Source organism: Kogia breviceps, chromosome 3 (assembly GCF_026419965.1).
Source record: "Kogia breviceps isolate mKogBre1 chromosome 3, mKogBre1 haplotype 1, whole genome shotgun sequence".
Taxonomy (NCBI): domain Eukaryota; kingdom Metazoa; phylum Chordata; class Mammalia; order Artiodactyla; family Physeteridae; genus Kogia; species Kogia breviceps.
The window spans coordinates 110,850,457-110,869,937 of record NC_081312.1 but is presented as its reverse complement, the minus strand read 5'-3'; the positions used below and the strand labels follow the sequence as shown (position 1 = coordinate 110,869,937).

At 38.1% G+C, this 19,481-nt stretch overlaps 1 protein-coding gene across 2 annotated transcripts in view; it reads right to left on the bottom strand.

Annotated features, from left to right (window-relative positions):
* The window catches only part of GABRG3 (gamma-aminobutyric acid type A receptor subunit gamma3), a 388,122-nt gene that overhangs the window by 36,057 nt on the left and 332,584 nt on the right, over positions 1 to 19,481 (bottom strand). For both annotated transcript variants that reach the window (XM_059056937.2, XM_067029475.1), the window contains one exon: positions 14,522 to 14,659. In XM_059056937.2, coding sequence (XP_058912920.1) covers positions 14,522 to 14,659 — 138 coding nt within the window. The remainder of the gene's footprint in view (positions 1 to 14,521; positions 14,660 to 19,481) is intronic.

Here is a 19,481-nt window from a genome sequence, read left to right as displayed (position 1 = left end):
TTTGTTTTTCTCATTCTGACTTACTTCATCCACCTCACTACAAATTTCATTTCTTTTCGTGGCTGAGTAATAATAGAAAGGTTGACCATTGTAAAAGTTTTGAAAATTGCACTACAGTCCATTTTAATTTTTTATGGGCCATAGTATTGGTAAAAAACAAATCACTTGAATGAAATTATTTTCCATAATAAAAGTTTTATGAAAAATAAATCTCATATAAATCTCAAATAAAACTTCCCTGTGGCAGAATGCATTACTTTGTTTCCTCTATCAGAACACATGTGAGAGCCATGTGTAAGTATTCTATTATTCTATTATTATTATCTATTATTATTATTCTAATATATTATTCTATTCTATTATTCCAAATATAAGCTTTATTATTGACTAGTATCCTGATTTCGTGGGGCTTTTTTTTTTTGCATTTTGTCCTCAGCTGTGACTTAAATACGCAAATGTCTAAATCCAGAAAACAATATTTTTATACACAAAAGAAATAGAGAGATGGTTTACAGACTAGTAATGCCTTTGTTGGCTATTCCATGTGATTATTTTCTTGTACAAGGAATTTGGGAAGTGCGGTATTAAACAGACATTTATTGAACACAATTGTTGCTGTGTTTAGGCACATTGGACATATTCAGGAGTATGCATTATATAGTTTTTCCTTATTGATTGCTGTAATTAGGAGACACTTCTGCTAACACTTCTGATTGATTGCTGTTATTAGGAGACACTTCTGTTGGTACTTCATAGGATACTATGAACTGCAGAAGCAGTGGAGAGATGCTGAGACTCCTGACCATTGATTTCTTCCATGTAGTGCCACCATTGAGCTCCCCGCACCCCCGTGCTGCTGCAGCTGTTCTTGGAACACATTTATATTGACATATCTGTCACTAAATTCTAATTCCTTGTCTTTGTGCTCTAGCCTGGAAGCTCCCTAAGATCAAGAGATATCCCACACATTCGCCCTTTCCCAGGAAAATTTTTACAACGAAATGAATTAATGGATAACAGAATCTAAGAATAGTAGAGTTGAAAATATTTTTGAGGGTACAGCAAAGTTGGCAAAGAAAATATTCAAGAAAAAATCAGCTCATTATGAATATTTTCCACTACTTATTAGATATTTGAGTACTGTATCATGATATTTTAACAAAAGTAACTTCACTTATATTTAACACCCGTTAAACAACATAATCATTCCATGTCCTTAGGTTTGGCTTGGGTTATACAACAAACGTAGTCTGTGGAGAATGGGCATTCCAGTTTCACCAATAACTTGCCATGGGCACATTATTTGACCTTGGTGAGCTTTGGATGTCCATAGAGTGATAATGAATAGGCGTTGTGAAGTTTAAATGAGTTAGTTCATGTAAAACATTTAAAATAACAACTGGAATATTATATATTAACTGACATTATTATAATCAAGTTCATCTGGCTCATGGTGCTGAAGTTGAAACGGCTTCGTCACCAAAGACCTTTACAGATCTTTGGGTAAAGTGTTTAACTCACAGCTCTACGGCTAGCTGAGAGAATTGATCTGACACAATGTAATATCCCAGGAATCTCTCTGGAAATGCAGGTGGAGTTCAACAGCAGTAACTCCTTAAGGCCAAGAATTTCACAGAATAGAGAGGGACCCAATCTCAGGCAATTTTTCCCTATCTAAGTCTCTTCCTGTGAGTCTCATTCTCTGCGTGCCCCTGACCTTAAGGACCCTGCCAGCATGATTGTACCACAGAAACATGGATATCAACTTGTTCATTCTCCGACTGTAGTCATATTTTTGATATTGTATAACCTAGCTAAGAATTTACCATATAATCAGTCAATGACATGGACCAAAATAAACCTTACATGTAATATGATTCAAAATATAAACACAGTAAATACATAAAATTATATGATAAATTTGATCAGTTAGTGAGTTCTGAGAGTACTAATAAGGTTGTCAGGATAAGAGTCAATGAGAATATAATTTCTGCAAATAGCTTTAAAAAACATGATGGAGTTTGTCAGGCAGAAACCCTGAAGGGTATCAAGACAGAAAACAGCTTGCTAAAAACCATACAGTGAGAACATGATTAATAAGGTTGGAGAGCAGTCAGAGAGAAGGCGGTAAGGGACATGGGGAACATCAGGAGCTAGATCATGTAGTAGCTGTATAGAGCATTGTAAACACTCTGGCATTTGCCCTAAGCAAAGGGAGAGACATGGAAGGTTTTGAACAGAGAAATGTTAACTTCAATAATGAAGAATCTGTTTTTGATTGACTGTATGTGTCAAGGCTAGGATCAAAGGGACAAATTAGGAGGCTAATGTTATAATTGAAGAAAGATGATGGTGACTCAGATCAATGAAACTGGCCCGAAATACATTTAGGAAATACAGTCAAGAGCATTTGGCTGTGAACTATAAGAGAAAGAAGAGTTAATGGTGCACCCGGAAGTTTTTGATTAAGCAAATGAATGGATGGAGGAGCCTCCATCTGACAAAGGAAGAATGCAGGTGGAATTCATGTGGATAGTGATCTCGGACACGTTAAGAGCAAGCAGTTGGAGCCACAGGCTGGAATTTCTGAGATGTTTAATCTGGGGCTGGATATGTATATTCGGGAGTTAAAAACATAAAAGCAAGGATGAGACTTAGAGGGAAGTGAGTAAAGATAGAAAACAGAGCTCTGGGGCACTCCCAAATCAGTAGAATGTAGAGAAGGTGAAAGTCCAACACAAAAATGCAGAGAAAGAGACAGAAGTGGGAGATTTAAGAGGGGGAGTGTCCTAGGAGCCAAGAAAAGAGAGAAAGATGAGTAGTGAGAGAAGTAATGTGGAAGCCTCTGGCAGGTGCTGAGAACAGTGCTGGTGAAAGAGTGAGAATGAAAGCCTGTGAAGTGGGCTTTAAGAGAATGGAAATGGAGGAATTGGGGTCAGTGAGACTGCACAATTCTTTGGAAGCATTTTGCTACAAAGGGCACAAATAGAACAGTAGCTTGTTGAGGAAGCAAAACGAGAATAACATTGTGTTGGGCACCTTCTGTTGCCCTATCACAGGCACCTTCTACCGTTTCTACCAGGTTGGGCTGCCTGGACAACACCAGATGTTTTCCGAGCCTCAGCTTCTGGTGGAGTTTGACAACTGGTGAGAAGGAACAGATACAGTGAGGAGGAGGAGGGGTATTTATTCTTAGTTTACCGGTCTCAGTGCTATAGCCTGGATGGATTCTCGGCCAAAGCAACAAGTGCTGTCACACGGCCCTCTCATGGAAGCTATTTTTCCATATTCCAGTAACCACTGTCTCCTCTTGTCTCCTCAGCCATGACGTGGTAACTTCTCCCCAGTGCCACTATCGCAAGCTTACTGAAATATGCCTGTATTAGTTTCCTACTGCTACAAATGATGGTTATTGGATTGAAACAAAAAAAATTACTGCTTTACAGCTCTTTCGGTTGGAAGTCTGGCATGTATCTTTCTTGACTAAAATTAAGATGCATGGTTGTGTCCTTTTGAGAAGCTCTAGAATTCATTTTCTTGCTCTTTACATTTTCTAAAACCACCTACATTACTTGGCTCCTGGCCCCCTCCCACTATTTTAAAAGCCAGCGGTGTTTTCACTCTCTGTGCTTTACTTCCAGAGTCATATCTCCAGACTCTTCTGCCAACCTCTTCACATTAGGCTCACCTAGATAATAGACTTTTATCTCTATCTAAAGGTCAGCTGGCAAGCAACCTTAATTCCATCTGCAATCTCAGTGCCCTTTACCATGTAACACAATGTACTCACAAAGTTCGGGGATTAAAACATAGACCTTTTTTGGTGCCATTAGTCTGCCTACTACAATGCCTTATTGTATCATCCCAGACCTGCCAGCAAGATTGTAAATAGTTCCTTCATTTTATTTTATTTATTTTTTATTTTTTTATTTTTAATTTTTTTTTGTGGTATGCGGGCCTCTCACTGTTGTGGCCTCTCCCGTTGCGGACGCGCAGGCTCAGCAGCCATGGCTCACGGGCCCAGCCGCTCCGCGGCATGTGGGATCTTCCCGGGCCGGGGCATGAACCTGTGTCCCCTGTATTGGCAGGTGGACTCTCAACCACCGCACCACCAGGGAAGCCCTCCTTCATTTTATTAAATTCTTCTTAACCTCTTTATGTGTGCCCTTTGTTGTCTACTGGAAGCTTGACTGAAGTAATCTTTTTTTTCTTTCAAAATTTGTGAGACAACTTATTTTTAAGTTGACAGAGATAATGATCCAGTAGAGAGTAAAAGTGTGATGTAAGAGAGAAGATGTTTTGCATCAATCCTTTGAGTAAGGTAGGAGGAGCAAGAAGTTGTGCATATGGATGAGCAATGGGTGTGCATCTGCAATACTAAGCAAAACAGGTGAGTCAACATGTTGGACGTTCTCTGATGACTTTAGCATACTAGGGAGATTGAGTGGCAAGATCACCAATGGAAAATCAGAAAGAAACTAGAGATTTCATAGGTTGAGACCAAGAACAAAAGAGGAATTAGCCTTTATTCATGACCAAGACTTAAATTGCGATGGGTGATGGAAGTGGTATGTTTTATTTTTTGCCCCATAAGTCTGCTTTGGCTCAAGTGTGGAGTGGGCAGAGGGCTGGATTTTAATAAGGTTTGGTTTCATGAAAGAAAGGGGAACGAGTGTGATAAAGAGTGACCATAAGTGAGAGATCAGGGACTTTCCAGTGGGAAATAAGACAGGGCATTTTGGGTTGTTACAAACAGGCATGGGAGGAACGGGTGACTGCCTTTAAACCAAGGGAATGTGAGAAATGGAGTGAAAATTCATCAATTACATCTCACTCTTGTTTTCAAACAGCTTCTGATTAGTTGAAAGTTCATTTGATTTTTTAAAAATGTATATTTATTTCTTTAGAATATGTTTTATGCTTCTTTTCTAAAGAATACACAGTGAGGGGAGGAGCTTCAAGACGGCAGAATAGTAAGACGTGTAGATCAACTTCCTCTCCACAAATATATCAGAAATACATCTACTTGTGGAACAACTCCTCAGAACACCTACTGAAAGCTGGCAGAAGACTGCAAACCTCGCAAAAGGGAAGAACTCCCTACATACATGGCTAGGGCAAAAGAAGAAAAAACAGAGACAAAATAGGGATGGGACCTGAACCTGTGGGAAGGAGCTGTGAAGGAGGAAAGGTTTCCATTCACTAGGAGGCCCCTTCTCAGGCGGAGACTGGGGGGAGTGGAAGGGGGAAAGTTCGGAGCCAAGGAGGAGAGCATAGCAACAGTGGTGTGGAGGGCAAAGCAGAGAGATTCCTGCACAATCAGTGCCAACCAGCACTCACCAGCCTGAGAGGCTTGTCTGCTCACCTTCCAGAACAGGTGGGGGCTCAGTCTCAGGCTTCGGTCAGATGCCAGGGAGAGGACTGGGGTGGGCTGCATGAACACAGCCTGAAGGGGGCTAGTACAACACAGCTGGCCAGAAGGGAGTCCCGATAAAAGTCTGGAGCTGCCGAAGAAGCAAGAGACATTTTCTTGTTCTGTTTCCTGGTGTGTGAGGAGAGGGGATTAAGAATGGTGCTTAAAGGTGATCCAGAGATGGGTGCGAGCCGTGGCTATTAGCGCAGACTCCAAAGACAGATATGAGACGCTAAGGCTGGTGCTGCAGCCACCAAGAAGCCTGTGTGCAACACAAGTCACTCTCCACACATCTCCTGCCAGGAGCCTGTGCAGCCTGCCACTGGCAGGATCCTGTGATACAGGGACAACTTCCCCGGGAGAACACACGGTGCACCTCAAGCTGTTGCAATGTCACACTGGCCTCTGCTGCTGCAGGCTCTCCCAGCATTCCATACACCTTCCTCCCCCTGAGCTGATCTGCTGCTATTTCAACCCCATCAGATCTGAGCGAAGTACGGAGACCTGCCCTCAGGCTTCCTATATGCAGAGCGAATTAAATCTCCACAGTCAACTTGATGTACGCTGCATCTGTGGAATACCTGAATAAACAACGAATCATCCAAATTGAAAAGGTGAAAGTTTTTTCCGTTTTTCTCTTTTTGTGAGTGGGTATGTGGATGCTTTTGTGTGTCATTGACTCAATATAGCTTTGCTTTTAACATTTATCCTAAGGTCCTGTCTGTTTTTTGTTTTTGTTTTTGTATAGTTTTTAGCACTAGTTATCATCGGTGAACCTGTTTTTTGGTTTGGTTCTTCTTGCTTTCTTTTTGGAATACTTAAAACAATTTTTTAAATAATTATTTTTTATTGTAATAACTTTATCTTTTTTCTCCCTTTTATTCTGAGCCGTGTATATCACAGGCTCTTGGTGCTCCAGGTTGATGTCACGGATGTGCCTCTGTGGTGGGAGAGCCAAGTTCAGGACACTGGTCCACAAGAGACCTCCTTTCACCAAGTAATATAAAAACAGCAAAAATATCCCACAAATCTTCATCTCAACCCCAAGATCCAGTAACGACCAGAAAGCTACAGTGCTGGACACCCTATGCCAAACTACTAGCAAGACAGGAACACAACCCCACTGATAAGCAAAGAAGCTGCCTAAAATCATAATAAGGTCACAGACTCCCCAAAACACACCACCAGACTCAGACCAGCCCATCAGAAAAACAAGATCCCTCCTCATCACCAGAACACAGTCACTGTCCCCTCCACCAGGAAGCCTACACAACACACTGAACCAACCTTAGCTACTGGGGACAGACACCAAAAACAATGGGAACTACCAACCTGCAGCCTGTGAAAAGGAGACCCCTAACACAGTAAGTTAAGCTAAATGAGAAGACAGAGAAACACACAGCAGGTGAAGTAGCAGGCAAAAAGCCAAAAGATGTAACAAGTGAGGAGGAAATTGGCAGTCTACCTGAAAAAGAATTCAGAATTATGATAGTAAAGATGATCCAAAATCTTGAAAATAGAATGGAGAAAATACAAGAAACGTTTAACAAGGAAATAGAAAAACCAAAAAGCAAAAGAATAGTGATGAACAACACAATAAATGATACTGAAAATTTTCTAGAAGGGCTCAATAGCAGAATAACTGAGGCAGAAAAACGGATCAGTCACCTGGAAGATAAAACAGTGGAAATAACTACGACAGAAAAGAATAAACAAAAAAGAATGAAAGGAATTGAGGACAGGCTCAGAGACCTCAAGGACAACATTAAATGCACCAACATTCAAATTATAGTGGTCATAGAAGAAGAAAAGAAAAAATGAATGAGACATTTTTTAAAGGGATTATAGTTGAAAATTTCCTTAATATGGGAAAGGAAATAGTTAAGTCAAGGAAGCACAGAGAGTCCCAAACAGGATAAATCCAAGGAGAAACACGCCAAGACACATATTAATCAAACTGTCAAAAATTAAATAAAAGAAAAAACATTAAAACAGCAAGGGAGGGGCTTCCCTGGTGGCACAGTGGTTGAAAGTCAGCCTGCTGATGCAGGGGACATTGTTTCATGCCACAGTCTGGGAAGATCCCACATGCCGTGTAGCAGCTAGGCCTGTGAGCCATGGCCGCTGATCCTGTGTGTCGGGAGCCTGTGCTCCACAATGGGAGAGGCCACAACAGTGAGAGGCCTGAGTAACGTAAAAAAAAAAAAAGCAACAAGGGAAAACAACAAATAACACACAAGGGTATCCCCTTAAGATTAACAGCTGAACTTTCAGCAGAAACTCTGCAAGCCAGAAGAGACTGGCATGACATATTTAAAATGATGAAAAGGTAAACCTACAACCAAGATTACTCTACCCAGCAAGGGTCTCATTCAGATTTGCCAGGGGGAAAACCTTTACAGACAAGAAAAAGCTATGAGAATTCAGCACAACCAAAACAGATTTACAACAAAAGCTAAGGAAAGTCTCTAGGCAGTAAACACAAGTGAAGGAAAATAACTACTATAAGAAATACAAACAATTAAGAAAATGGTGAGAGGAATATACAGGTAATATAAGGTAATTATCTATAATTACCTTAAAGGTAAATGGATTAAATGCTCCAAACAAAAGCCATACACTGGCTGAATGGACACAAAACCAAGACCCATATGTATGCTGTCAACAAAGGACCCACTTCAGACCTAGGAATACTACAGAATGAAAGAGAAGGGATGGAAAAAGATTTCTATGCAAATGGAAATCAAAAGGAAACTGGAGAAGAAATTCTCATATCAGACAAAATAGACTTTAAAATATAGACTATTACAAGAGAAAAAGAAGGACACTACATTATGATCAAGGGAAGATATAACAATTGTAAATATTTATGTACCTAAGATGGGATCACCTCAATACATAAGGCAAATACTAACAGCCATATAAGGGGAAATCAACAGTAACAAATCATAATAAGGGACTTTAACACCCCACTGTCACCAATGGACAGATCATCCAAAATGAAAATAAATAAGGAAACACAAGCTTTAAAAGTACATTAAACAAGATGGACTTTATTGATATTCATAGGACATTCCATTAAAAAAAAGAATACACATTCTTCTCAAGTGCTCAAGGAACATTCTCCAGGATAGATCGTATCTTGGGTCACAAATCAAGCCTTGGTAAATTTAAGAAAACTGAAATTGTATCAAGTATTTTTTCCGACAACAATGCTATGAGATGAGATATTAATTACAGGCAAAAATTTGTAAAAAATACAAAGGCATGGAGGCTAAACAATACACTACTTAATATTCAAGCGATCACTGATGAAATCTAAGAGGAAATCAAAAAATACCTAGAAACAAATCACAATGAAAACAAGACGACCCAAAGGTTATGGGATGTAGGAAAATCAGTTCTAAGAGGGAAGTTTATAGCAATATAGTCCTAACATGACACAAGAAACATCTCAAACATTCTAACTTTACAACTAAAGCAATTAGAGAAAGAACAATAAAACCCTTAAGTTAGCAGAAGAAAACAAATCATAAAGGTCAGATTAGAAATAAATGAATAACAAGTGAAGGAAACGACAGCAAATATCAATAAAACTAAAAGTTGGTTCTTTGAGAAGACAAACAAGAGTGATAAACCATTAGCCATACTCATCAAAAAAAAAGGGGGGGGGGAGGACAGAAATCAATAGTATTAGAAAAGAAATAAATAACAACTGACATTGCAGAAATACAAAGGATCATGAGCGATTATTACAAGCAACTATATGCCAATGAAAAGGACAACCTGGAAGTAATGGACAAATTCTTAGAAATGTACAACTTTCTGAGACTTAACAAGGAAGAAATAGAAAATATGTGTGGACCAATTGCAAGCACTGAAATTGAAACTGTTATTAAAAATCTTCCAACAAACAAAATCGCAGGACCAGATGGCTTTACATGCGAATTCTATCAAACTTTTAGAGAAGAGCTAACAGCTATCCATCTCAAAATCTTCCAAAATATAGCAGAGGGAGGAACACACCCAAACTCATTCTATGAGGCCACCATCACCCTGATACCAAAACCAGACAAAGATGTCACAAAGAAAGAAACCTACAGGCCAATATCACTGACGAACATAGATGAAAAACTCCACAACAAAATACTAGCAAACGGAATCCAACAGCACATTAAAAGGATCATACACCATTGTTAACTGGAGTTTACCACAATAATGAAAGGATTCTTCAATATACGCAAATCAATCAATGTGATACAACCATATTAACAAATTGAAGGTGAAAAACCATATGATCATCTCTATAAATGCAGAGAAAGCTTTCAAAAAATTCAACACCCTTTTATGAAAAAAACCCTCCAAAAAGTAGACATAGAAGGAACTTTCCTCATCATAATAAAGGCCATACATGACAAATCCACAGCCAACATCGTCCTCAATGGTGAAAAACTGATACCATTTCCACTAAGTTAAGGAACAAAACCATCTTACCCAGTATCATCACTATAATATAGTTCTGGAAGTTTTAACCAGAGCATTCGGAGAAGAAAAAAAAAAAAAGCCATTCAATCAGAAAAAAGAAGCAAACCTCTCACTGTTTGCAGATTACATGATACTATACATAGAGAATCCTACAGACGCTACCAAGAAAAGTACTGAGCTAATCAATGAGTTTGGTAAAGTAGCAGGATACAAAATTAATGCACAGAAATCTCTTGCATTCCTAAAAACGAATCTTGAAAAATCTGAAGTGAAATTAAGAAAAACTCCCATTTACCATTGCAAAAAAAAGAATAAAATATCTAGGAATAAGCTTACCTAAGGAGAAAAAGACTTGTAGGCAGAAAATTATCACACTGAAAAAGAAATTTAAGATGACACAGATGGAGAGATATACCATGTTCGTGAGGTGGAAGAATCAACATTATGAAAAATGACTCTACCACCAAAAGCAATCTACAGATTCAATGCAATCCCTATCAAATTACCACCGGCATTTTTCACAGAACTAGAGCAAAAACATTTCACAATTTGTATGGAAATACAAAAGGTCCCGAATAGCCAAAGCAATCTTGAGAAAGTAAAATGGAGCTGGAGGAATCAGGCACCCTGTCTTCAGACTATACTACAAAGCTACAGTAATCAAGAGAGTAAAGTAGTGGAACAAAAACAGAAATAAAGATCAATGGAACAGGATAAAAAGCCCACGCACATATAGTCACCTTATCTTACATAATCAAGCAAGAATATACAGTGGGAAAAAGACAGCCTCTTCACCAAGTGGTGCTGGGAAAATTGGACAGGTACTTGTAAAAGTATGAAATTAGAACACTCCTTAACATCATACACTAAAGTAAACTCAAAATGTATTGAAGACCTAAATTTTAGGCCAGACACTGTCAAAATCTAGAGGAAAATATAGGCAGAACATGTATGACATAAATCACAGCAAGATCCTTTTTCACCGACTTCCTAGAGAAATGGACATAAAAACAAAAATAAATAAGTGGGACCTAATAATACTTAAAAGTTTTTGCACAGCAAATGAAACCATAAACAAGAGGAAAAGACAAACCCTCAGAATAAGAGAAAATATATGCAAATTTATGGACTGACAGAAGATTAATCTTCATAATTTACAAGCAGCTCATGTAGCTCAATATGAAAAAAAAAACATTCCCATCCAAAAATGGGCAGAAGACCTAAATAGACATTTCTCCGAAGAAGTTATACAGATTGCCAACAAACCCATGAAATCATGCTCAGCATCATAAATCATTAGAGAAATGGAAATCAAAACTACAATGTGGGGCTTTCCTGGTGGGGCAGTTGTTGAGAGTCCACCTGCCAATTCAGGGGACACAGGTTTTGGCCCCGGTCTGAGAAGATCCCACATGCCATGGAATGGCTAGGCCCGGAGCCATGGCCGCAGAGCCTGCACGTCCGGAGACTGTGCTCCGCAATGGGAGAGGCCACAACAGTGAGAGGCCCGCATATCGCAAAAAACAAAAAAGCCTACAATGCCATCTCACCTCACACCATTTAGAATGGTCATCAGCAAAGAATCTACAAGCAATGAATGCTGGTGAGGGTGTGGAGAAAATGGAAGACTCCTGCACTGTTGATGGGAATGTAAATTGATACAGCCCCTATGGAGAATTGTGTGGATGTTCCTTAAATAACTATATGTAGAACTACCATATGACCCAGCAGTCCCACTACTGGGCATATACCCAGAGAAATCCATAATTCCAAAAGAGTTATGTACCAAAAAGTTCTTTGCAGCTCTATTTACAATAGCCAGTACATGGAGGCAACCTAAGTGCCCATCAACCGATGAATGGATAAAGAAGATTTGGTACATATATACAATGAATATTACTCCCCCATAAAAAGAAACAAAATTGATATATTTGTAGTGAGGTGGATGGACATAGAGTCTGTCATAGAGAGTAGTAAGTCAGAAAGAGAAAAACAAATACCATATGCTAACACACATATATGAAATTTTAAAAAGTTCTTAACAATCTAGGGACAAGAGGGGAATAAAGACACAGACCTACTAAAGAAGACTTGAGGATACAGGGGACGGGAAGGGTAAGCTGAGACACAATGAGAAGGTGGCAACTGTAAAATAGATAGCTAGTGGGAAGCAGCCGCATACAACAGGGAAATTATCTCGGTGCTTTGTGCCCACCTAGAGGGGCGGGATAGGGAGGGTGGCAGGGAGGGAGACGCAAGAGGGAAGAGATACGGGGATTAATCTAGTATGTATAACTGATTCTTTTTCTTTTAAAACAAAAAGTAATACAACATTGTAAAGCAATAAAGATGATATTTTAAAAGGAATACACAGTGATAAGATTCATATTTTTTTGAAGTTTTATACATAAACAGGAGAAAGCTAGATAAGAATACCAGACGGAGAACATCTTTCTGTCAGTGCCCGTACATTCCACTGACTCATGCATGAGTCAGTGAGTGAGAAAATGAATTTCAGAAAGACATTTCCTATTCATCAAAAACTGTCCTAATGCTTCCCTGGTTGAGCAGTGGTTAGGAATTCGCCTGCCAAAGCAGAGGACACGGGTTCGAGCCCTGGTCCGGGAAGGTCCCTCATGCCGTAAAGCAACTCAACCTGTGTGCTCTAGTTGTGCCTGCGAGGCACAGCTACTGCAACCTGCTTGCCAAGAACCTGTGCTCTGCAAAAAGAGAAGCCACTAACTCCGGCTACTACCTCAACTCCACCGGTCCCTCCATTTGCCACTTCCCTGTGGTAGTATTCTCTTAACAGTCAATTTTGAAACAAGTTGTGTTCAACCTTCCTTTGCATTTTCTTTTGCTTAACATCATCTTGCTTACAACAACAGAAAAGGAATAGCAACATCAATGTTTGACATTTAAATGTTAGAACAATCACCCGATTTGGTTACCCTCTTTGGGTCTGCCTTACACCCCAAAAGTCTGCTCGTTCATTTCAAATTCTCCAGGAATGTAATTATATTAGTAATGTAATTATTATTTATTGGGGTAAAGTTTCCATCAAACGTCTTTTTACATAGTTTTCACAGTGCATTTAAATAAAATATGATCTTCATTTCTTTTAACCTTATCAATATTTATTATTTAAACATAAATGTCATTTCTCACGTTTACCATTGTGACATTTGTAGAGTTTTCTCTGCTGATCATATAGTTTTTAAGACCTTTCTCCATGTGTAAATGCAGCAGGTCTTCCACACCCACGGGTTCCACATGTCCAGATTCAACAAACCGTGGATCGAAAATACTTGAAAAATATTTTTTCCAGAAAGTTAAAAAAAGCAAACTTGAATTTGCCTACCGTGGAAAAGGACAATTGAAACTTGAGCAACAGGAGTTAGGGGCACCAACCCTCCACTCAGTTGAAATCCATATTAATGGCTCCTCAGTATATATGGTTCCCTGATTCTTTCGTATCTGACCTTCATATGGGGGTTCAACCAACTGGGATTGTGTAGTATTGTAGTATTTACTATCAAAAAACTTCCAAATATAAGTGAATATGTGCAGTTTAAACTGTGTTTGTTCTAGGGTCAACCATTTACATAGCTTTCATATTCTATTTACAACTATTTAGCATTTACTTTGTATTAGGTATTATAAGTAACTTAGAGATGATTTAAAGTATACAGGAGGATATAAATTAAATGCAAATTCTATGCCATTTTATGCAATAGGCTTGATTAACTGGGATTTTGATATCTTCAAGGGTCCTGGAACAAATCCCAAAGGATATCAAGGGGCAACTATAGTTCTCTGTTTTGAATTCTATCAAGAATTCAGACAGTTCTTTAAAGATAGTTACACTGATTATTAGAGTTTACACATAACCTAGTCAGATGAAACAAATTATTATGGAGTTTTAAAAGCCAATAAATTATTCATATTAACAAATAACTAGATCAGCAGAAAAGCCAACTTGCAACCCATCTACTCCCCAAGCCCTGGCAGAAAAAAACCAATTGCAAAATAGTGGACCATAGATTCCTATTGTGGAAATTACCAAAAAACAAACAAAAACCATAAAACAAAAAATGTATTTAAAGACATTAAAAAGCAACTCTTTGTATCTAGTTACATGTGTTATAGTGTGTATATAATGATCATTTAATAAGATCAAATTGGTGGATATTGTTCAATATATTGAAAGAGAAACGACGTTTAAGACAATGTTTAAAGGAAAGGAAGAAGCTAGAAATTAAAACTCAACGGAGCTAATAATAATAATATGGAAAGTTGTAGAACTCTTACACTTATGAAATTGGTTTATAAAAATCTGGTCAGGCAGGGATGAGAATCTTAGGTTTATAGACATTTCAACATAGTTTCAATTTAAAGATATAATCTGGTCACCCTTTCCCTGTTAAAACATTAAACTATTTTCAGTTTTGAATCAGCTGTTTTGCCTCAAATATCACTAAGGAATCATGGTTGTCTGAATATGATTATTTTAAAACTTACACAGGAGGAAATTCTACATGAAAGGGAAAGGTATGCCTTAGTCTTCTGGGGGAAAAGTCGAATTTTTTTTAAAAAAATACACTTCTGTACGTTAATTCTTACCTGCAGAGGTTTTCACAATTTCTGTGGTATTTCTGAGTCCCATGAAGTCAAACTGATAAAGCCGCCAAGATTTCTGATCAGCTGCTTCAACTGAATTTTTTCTCCATCTATAAATCATTTCTTCTTTGGGGTAGCCATCTGAAAATTCACAAAAATGTTAACACTTGAAGATGTAGGTTTGTAAAGCATTAATGTCAAAATTATAATTCTGATCATTTAATAGGAGCTCAAATTATAGTCCATATTTAATCCTTTCACTCATATGCATTGAAACTCCAAAAATGAATGGGCAAAAGGCCACCTAACCCACCTAACTGCAGATCTTCACAATCAGCAAGATGTTCCAGGCCACAAGACTTTCCATCATCTGTATGGACACAACACATATCTTTCACTGGGGAAGGCTTTGATTATAGATGACCTTCAAAGAATGGACTTGAAAGTACTGGTCAGAGTCTCACTAGTTCTTAAACGCCGGGATCTAACAACCTGGCCCACACCCACCAGACCTTCCAACTTTTTCCAGAACTTTGTCCAGATCTCAGGAAAGGTGAATGTACATTTTTCATTATAATCTTTTGTTATAAATAGCTCTTATTATTTCTAACATTATTTATTTATTATTATTGACGTGTAGTACAACATTTCATAAGTGTACAGTATAATGGTTCACAATTTTTTAAAGGAGATAGTTATAAACTACACTTATAGTTATAAGTTACTGGCTATATTTCCTGTGTGTACAATATATCCTTGTAACGTACAAAACAGTTTATACTTTTTGATACCCTAACTTCTATTATCCTCATTTCCTTCTCCCCACTGGTAACCACTAGTGTGTTCTCTAATCTGTGAGTCTGCTGCTCGTCTGTTATATTCACTAGTTTATTGTATTTTTAAAATTCCACACGTAAGTGATATCATACATGCAGTATTGGTCTTTCTCTCTCTCTCTTCACTTAGTATAATACCTTTAAGAAAGACAATAAGGATTTGAGAGGTCAACTGACTTAGTTATGCTCTGATTTTAGTCTCCAGTTCTGATCAGTTGACATTTTACTGAGATCATTACCCAACTTGTTAGTTACTCTAGAAAGCTAGTTGTTTTGTTGCTCTAGGCTCAGTGTAGGCAACATGCCTAGAGCTGGGTGTCTTCGATTCTACCCCACTCCTACTGGTACTGTTAGCAGGGGTCTGTTGGCTAAGCCCAAGCCAGAGACTGGACCGATGCCTGTTTTTTACTCCTGGATCCCCTTTCTGAACAGCACTTGGGACCACACCGTTAACTCTCTGGAACTCTCTGATGTAAAAGAACACAAGTATGCTTCCTGATTTCTAACTGTGGATTGCTCTGTGAAATTATTGTCAACATTGCAAGGATACTTGCTCTCCCTTAACTGGACAAAATTGACATCAAGGAACTTAGACTCAGCCTGAAGTAACCAAACATTTTACTTGGCCATTAGCCACTATCTCAATAGCGTTATCTCCTCATTAAACTATCAAATTATAAAAGGTACTTTATGCTGTAATTCTTATTTTGCTTTTTTTAGAAACAGCTTTATTGAAATTTAAAACTCACACACTTAACATACAATATCAGTGTTTTTAGTATACTCTCAGAGTGGTGCAACTGTACACATTAATCTAATTTTAGACTATTTTTATCATCCCAAAATGTATCCAGTCATTAGCATTCACTCCCAACTCCAACTCTTTACACATATCATGCATCTCACCCAGACCTAGACAACCACTAATATATTTTCTGTCCATAGGTTTGCCTATTCTGGGGATTTCATATAAATTGAGTCATACAACATGTTATCTTTTATAACTTTCTTTACTTAGCATAATGTATTCAAGGTTTACTCACACTATAGCACATGTCAGTACTTCGTTCCTATTTATTGCTCAATAATATTCTGCTGTATGGATACGCATTTAAAAAAAATCTGTTTGTCATTTGATAGACATTTTGGCTGATGCACTTTTACCCTATCATGAATAATGCTGTTAGGAACATTGTGTTCAAGATTTTGTTGTCAATATGTTTTCAGTTTTCTTCAGTATATACCTAACAGAGGAACTGTTGGTCATGGTTTACTGTATATTTAATACTTCTCCAACTATCATAGAGGTGTCAGGTTGTAACTTGTTTAATTTGCATTTCCTAAATGGCTGTTGTTATTCAGTATCTTTCCATGGATTTATTGGTCATATATATGACTAGTTTGCTAGGGTATGTTCAACTCTTTTGCTCATTTTTAAATTAGTTTTTTTTCATATTTCTGAGTTTTAAGAGCTGTGTATTTTGGATTCAAGTCCTTTATCAGATATATGTTTTACAAATATTTTCTGCCATTATGTGGCTTATCTTTTTATTCTCTATCCTTCATTTTTTAGACGTTTCCCTTAAGCACATTGAAGATGTCATGCAATTGTCTTTTGGCCCCTATGGTATCTGAGGAGAAATCTGCTATTGAAACTTATAAATGATACATTATTTTCTCTTGCCTATTTCAAAATTTTCTCTGACTTTTGTCAATTTGACTATGGTATCATAAGCGTGGATCTCTTTGAGTTCATTGAAGTTTGTTGAGCTTCTTGGATGTATAGAGTACTCCTTTGGGATTCCTACTAATTGTATGTTGGTGATCATGATGTACCACAGGTTTACGAGTTTTGATACACCATTTTCCTTTTTTCATTTTTTTTCTGTCATTGGATAAAATCTACTGGCCTGTCTTCAAGTTTGATCCTTTGTTCTGTTTACTCAAATCTACTTGTTAAAGTTCCTTTAACATTTGGGCATGGATTGTTTTAGTTCTTCAAAAGTATTTAAAATAGGTGACTTAAGGTCTTTGTCAAGTACATCCAACATCTGGGATTCTTCAAGGATGACTTCTGACAGCTTATATTCCTTTGTTATATGGCATGCTTTCTTGTTTGTAAATGATCAAAAATGTGTGGAAACCAGACATTTTACATTTTAGATAATATATTGTAACAACATTGGTATCAGAACCCTCTCTGTACACCAAGGTATGTTTTTGGTCTTGTTGGGATTGTGTGTGAAAGCATGACTTCAAACAGTTTATGAGAAAGCCGTAGCTTTAATTCCTGGGTGTGGGAAGAGGTGAGTTATAGGGGTCTTTCCTGGGCATGCAAACCGTCTTGCACATGTGTATGGTGTCCTTCTATGTCCTTGGGAATTCACTGGTGCTTTTCAAAATTCCTTGTGATCAACAGTGCTCTAGGTCTTTCTTTTAATTGTTTCTTTTTTGGAGGGGAAGAGTTGGACTCGTTTGCACCAACCATAAGCAGATCTGATGTTACCAGAAGATTTCTATTTTTCTAAGATTCCTGGAGAATGTTTTTTCCTGAGCTGAGTTCTGAGTTAAAACCAATAACACAAAACCTTGGGATTGATTTTCCAAGTACTGCTAAGTTTGGAAAAATATTGACTGTACTCTGGATATAGAGTTCTTTGTATCTCTTCCATAAAAAAAGACTCAATAGTAATGGGTTAATAAAATAATATGTAATATTTTCTATAAAACATAATTACATTTAAATTAACCATACTCTTTGAAGATGCACTCAATCACCATCAGCATTATATCATCATCACCGTCATCGTCACCACCAAAAACACCATATTGCTGTTATATCTAAATGTAATCATGTGCCAGGAAATATTCCAAGGCCTTTCAATATACCAAGTCTCAGTCCTAGTGACATAGGTATTTTCTCCATTTTACAAATGAGAAAGCTGAGGCACAGAGACTCAGTAATACACGTATGGCAGAGCCAGAATAAAAACTTAAATCATCTGACGTTAAGGTCTACTCACTCACTGCATTACACTGGTCTCCACTTCTGATTGTATGTTCCAAATGCTAAGTTCCTCAACATATGATTTTCTTCAAGAATACATTATCATAGAGAGCACCAGTCAACCTTTCATAAACCCACTTTTCTCAAGTGTAGTATGGTGATTACTTTCCAAACTGCATATTCTTTTGACCTTTGTGGAAACACAGATAATGATGGTTCTTTCATAAGAAAATTAATAAAAGTTGTCAATACTGTAAAAAAAAGTCTATCAGCTGTTTTCCCAAAAACCTGATATAAACATCTTTGATCTTTGGGGCATTTTACTAACACTTATAGTTAAGAAAACAAAACACCAAGGCAGTTAATTTCTTGGAGCAGAGTTGAGTGCGCCCTTGAAGTTAAATGTAATTGGAACCTTGGAAAACTAACTCTCAGAGGTCCTTCCAGAATCCTGGGAGGGGTACAGTAACTGCTTTTTGTTTTATTTATGAATCATATAGAAACAGCTATAAACTCTAAATACTAAATTAAAATAAATATATATCTAGAAACACTTTAGATGCAGAAATCAAACCCCATTTCTACAGTTGATCTCAAAGTCTACTGCCACAATTTGGGGATGATTCACTGCCAATTCAGGTATTCCTCAGATGCTGGTACACCAAGTTGTTTGTGGACATTTAATCCGCTGCTTCGGAGGCTGCTGGGAGAAATTCCCCTTTCTCTTCTTTGTTTGCACAGCTCTTGGGGTTCAGCTTTGGATTTGGAACTGCCTCTGTGTGTAGGTCTCCTGAGGGCGTCTGTTTCCACCCAGACAGGACAGTGTTAAAGGAGCTGCTGATTATGGGTTCTGGGTCACTCAGACCACTGGTAGGGAGTGGTTCGAACTGTGGGGCGAGCCTGTGGCAGCAGAGACTGGCATGACGTTGTGTTCTCCGGAGGAAGTTGTGCCTGGATCACAGGACCCTAGCAGTGGTAGGCTGCACAGGCTCCCAGGAGGGGAGGTGTGGATAGTGACCTTTGCTTGCACACAGGCTTCTTGGTGGCTGCAGCAGCAGCCTTAGGGTTTCATGCCCACCTCTGCTGTCAACGCTGATACCGCATCTTGCACCCGTCTCTG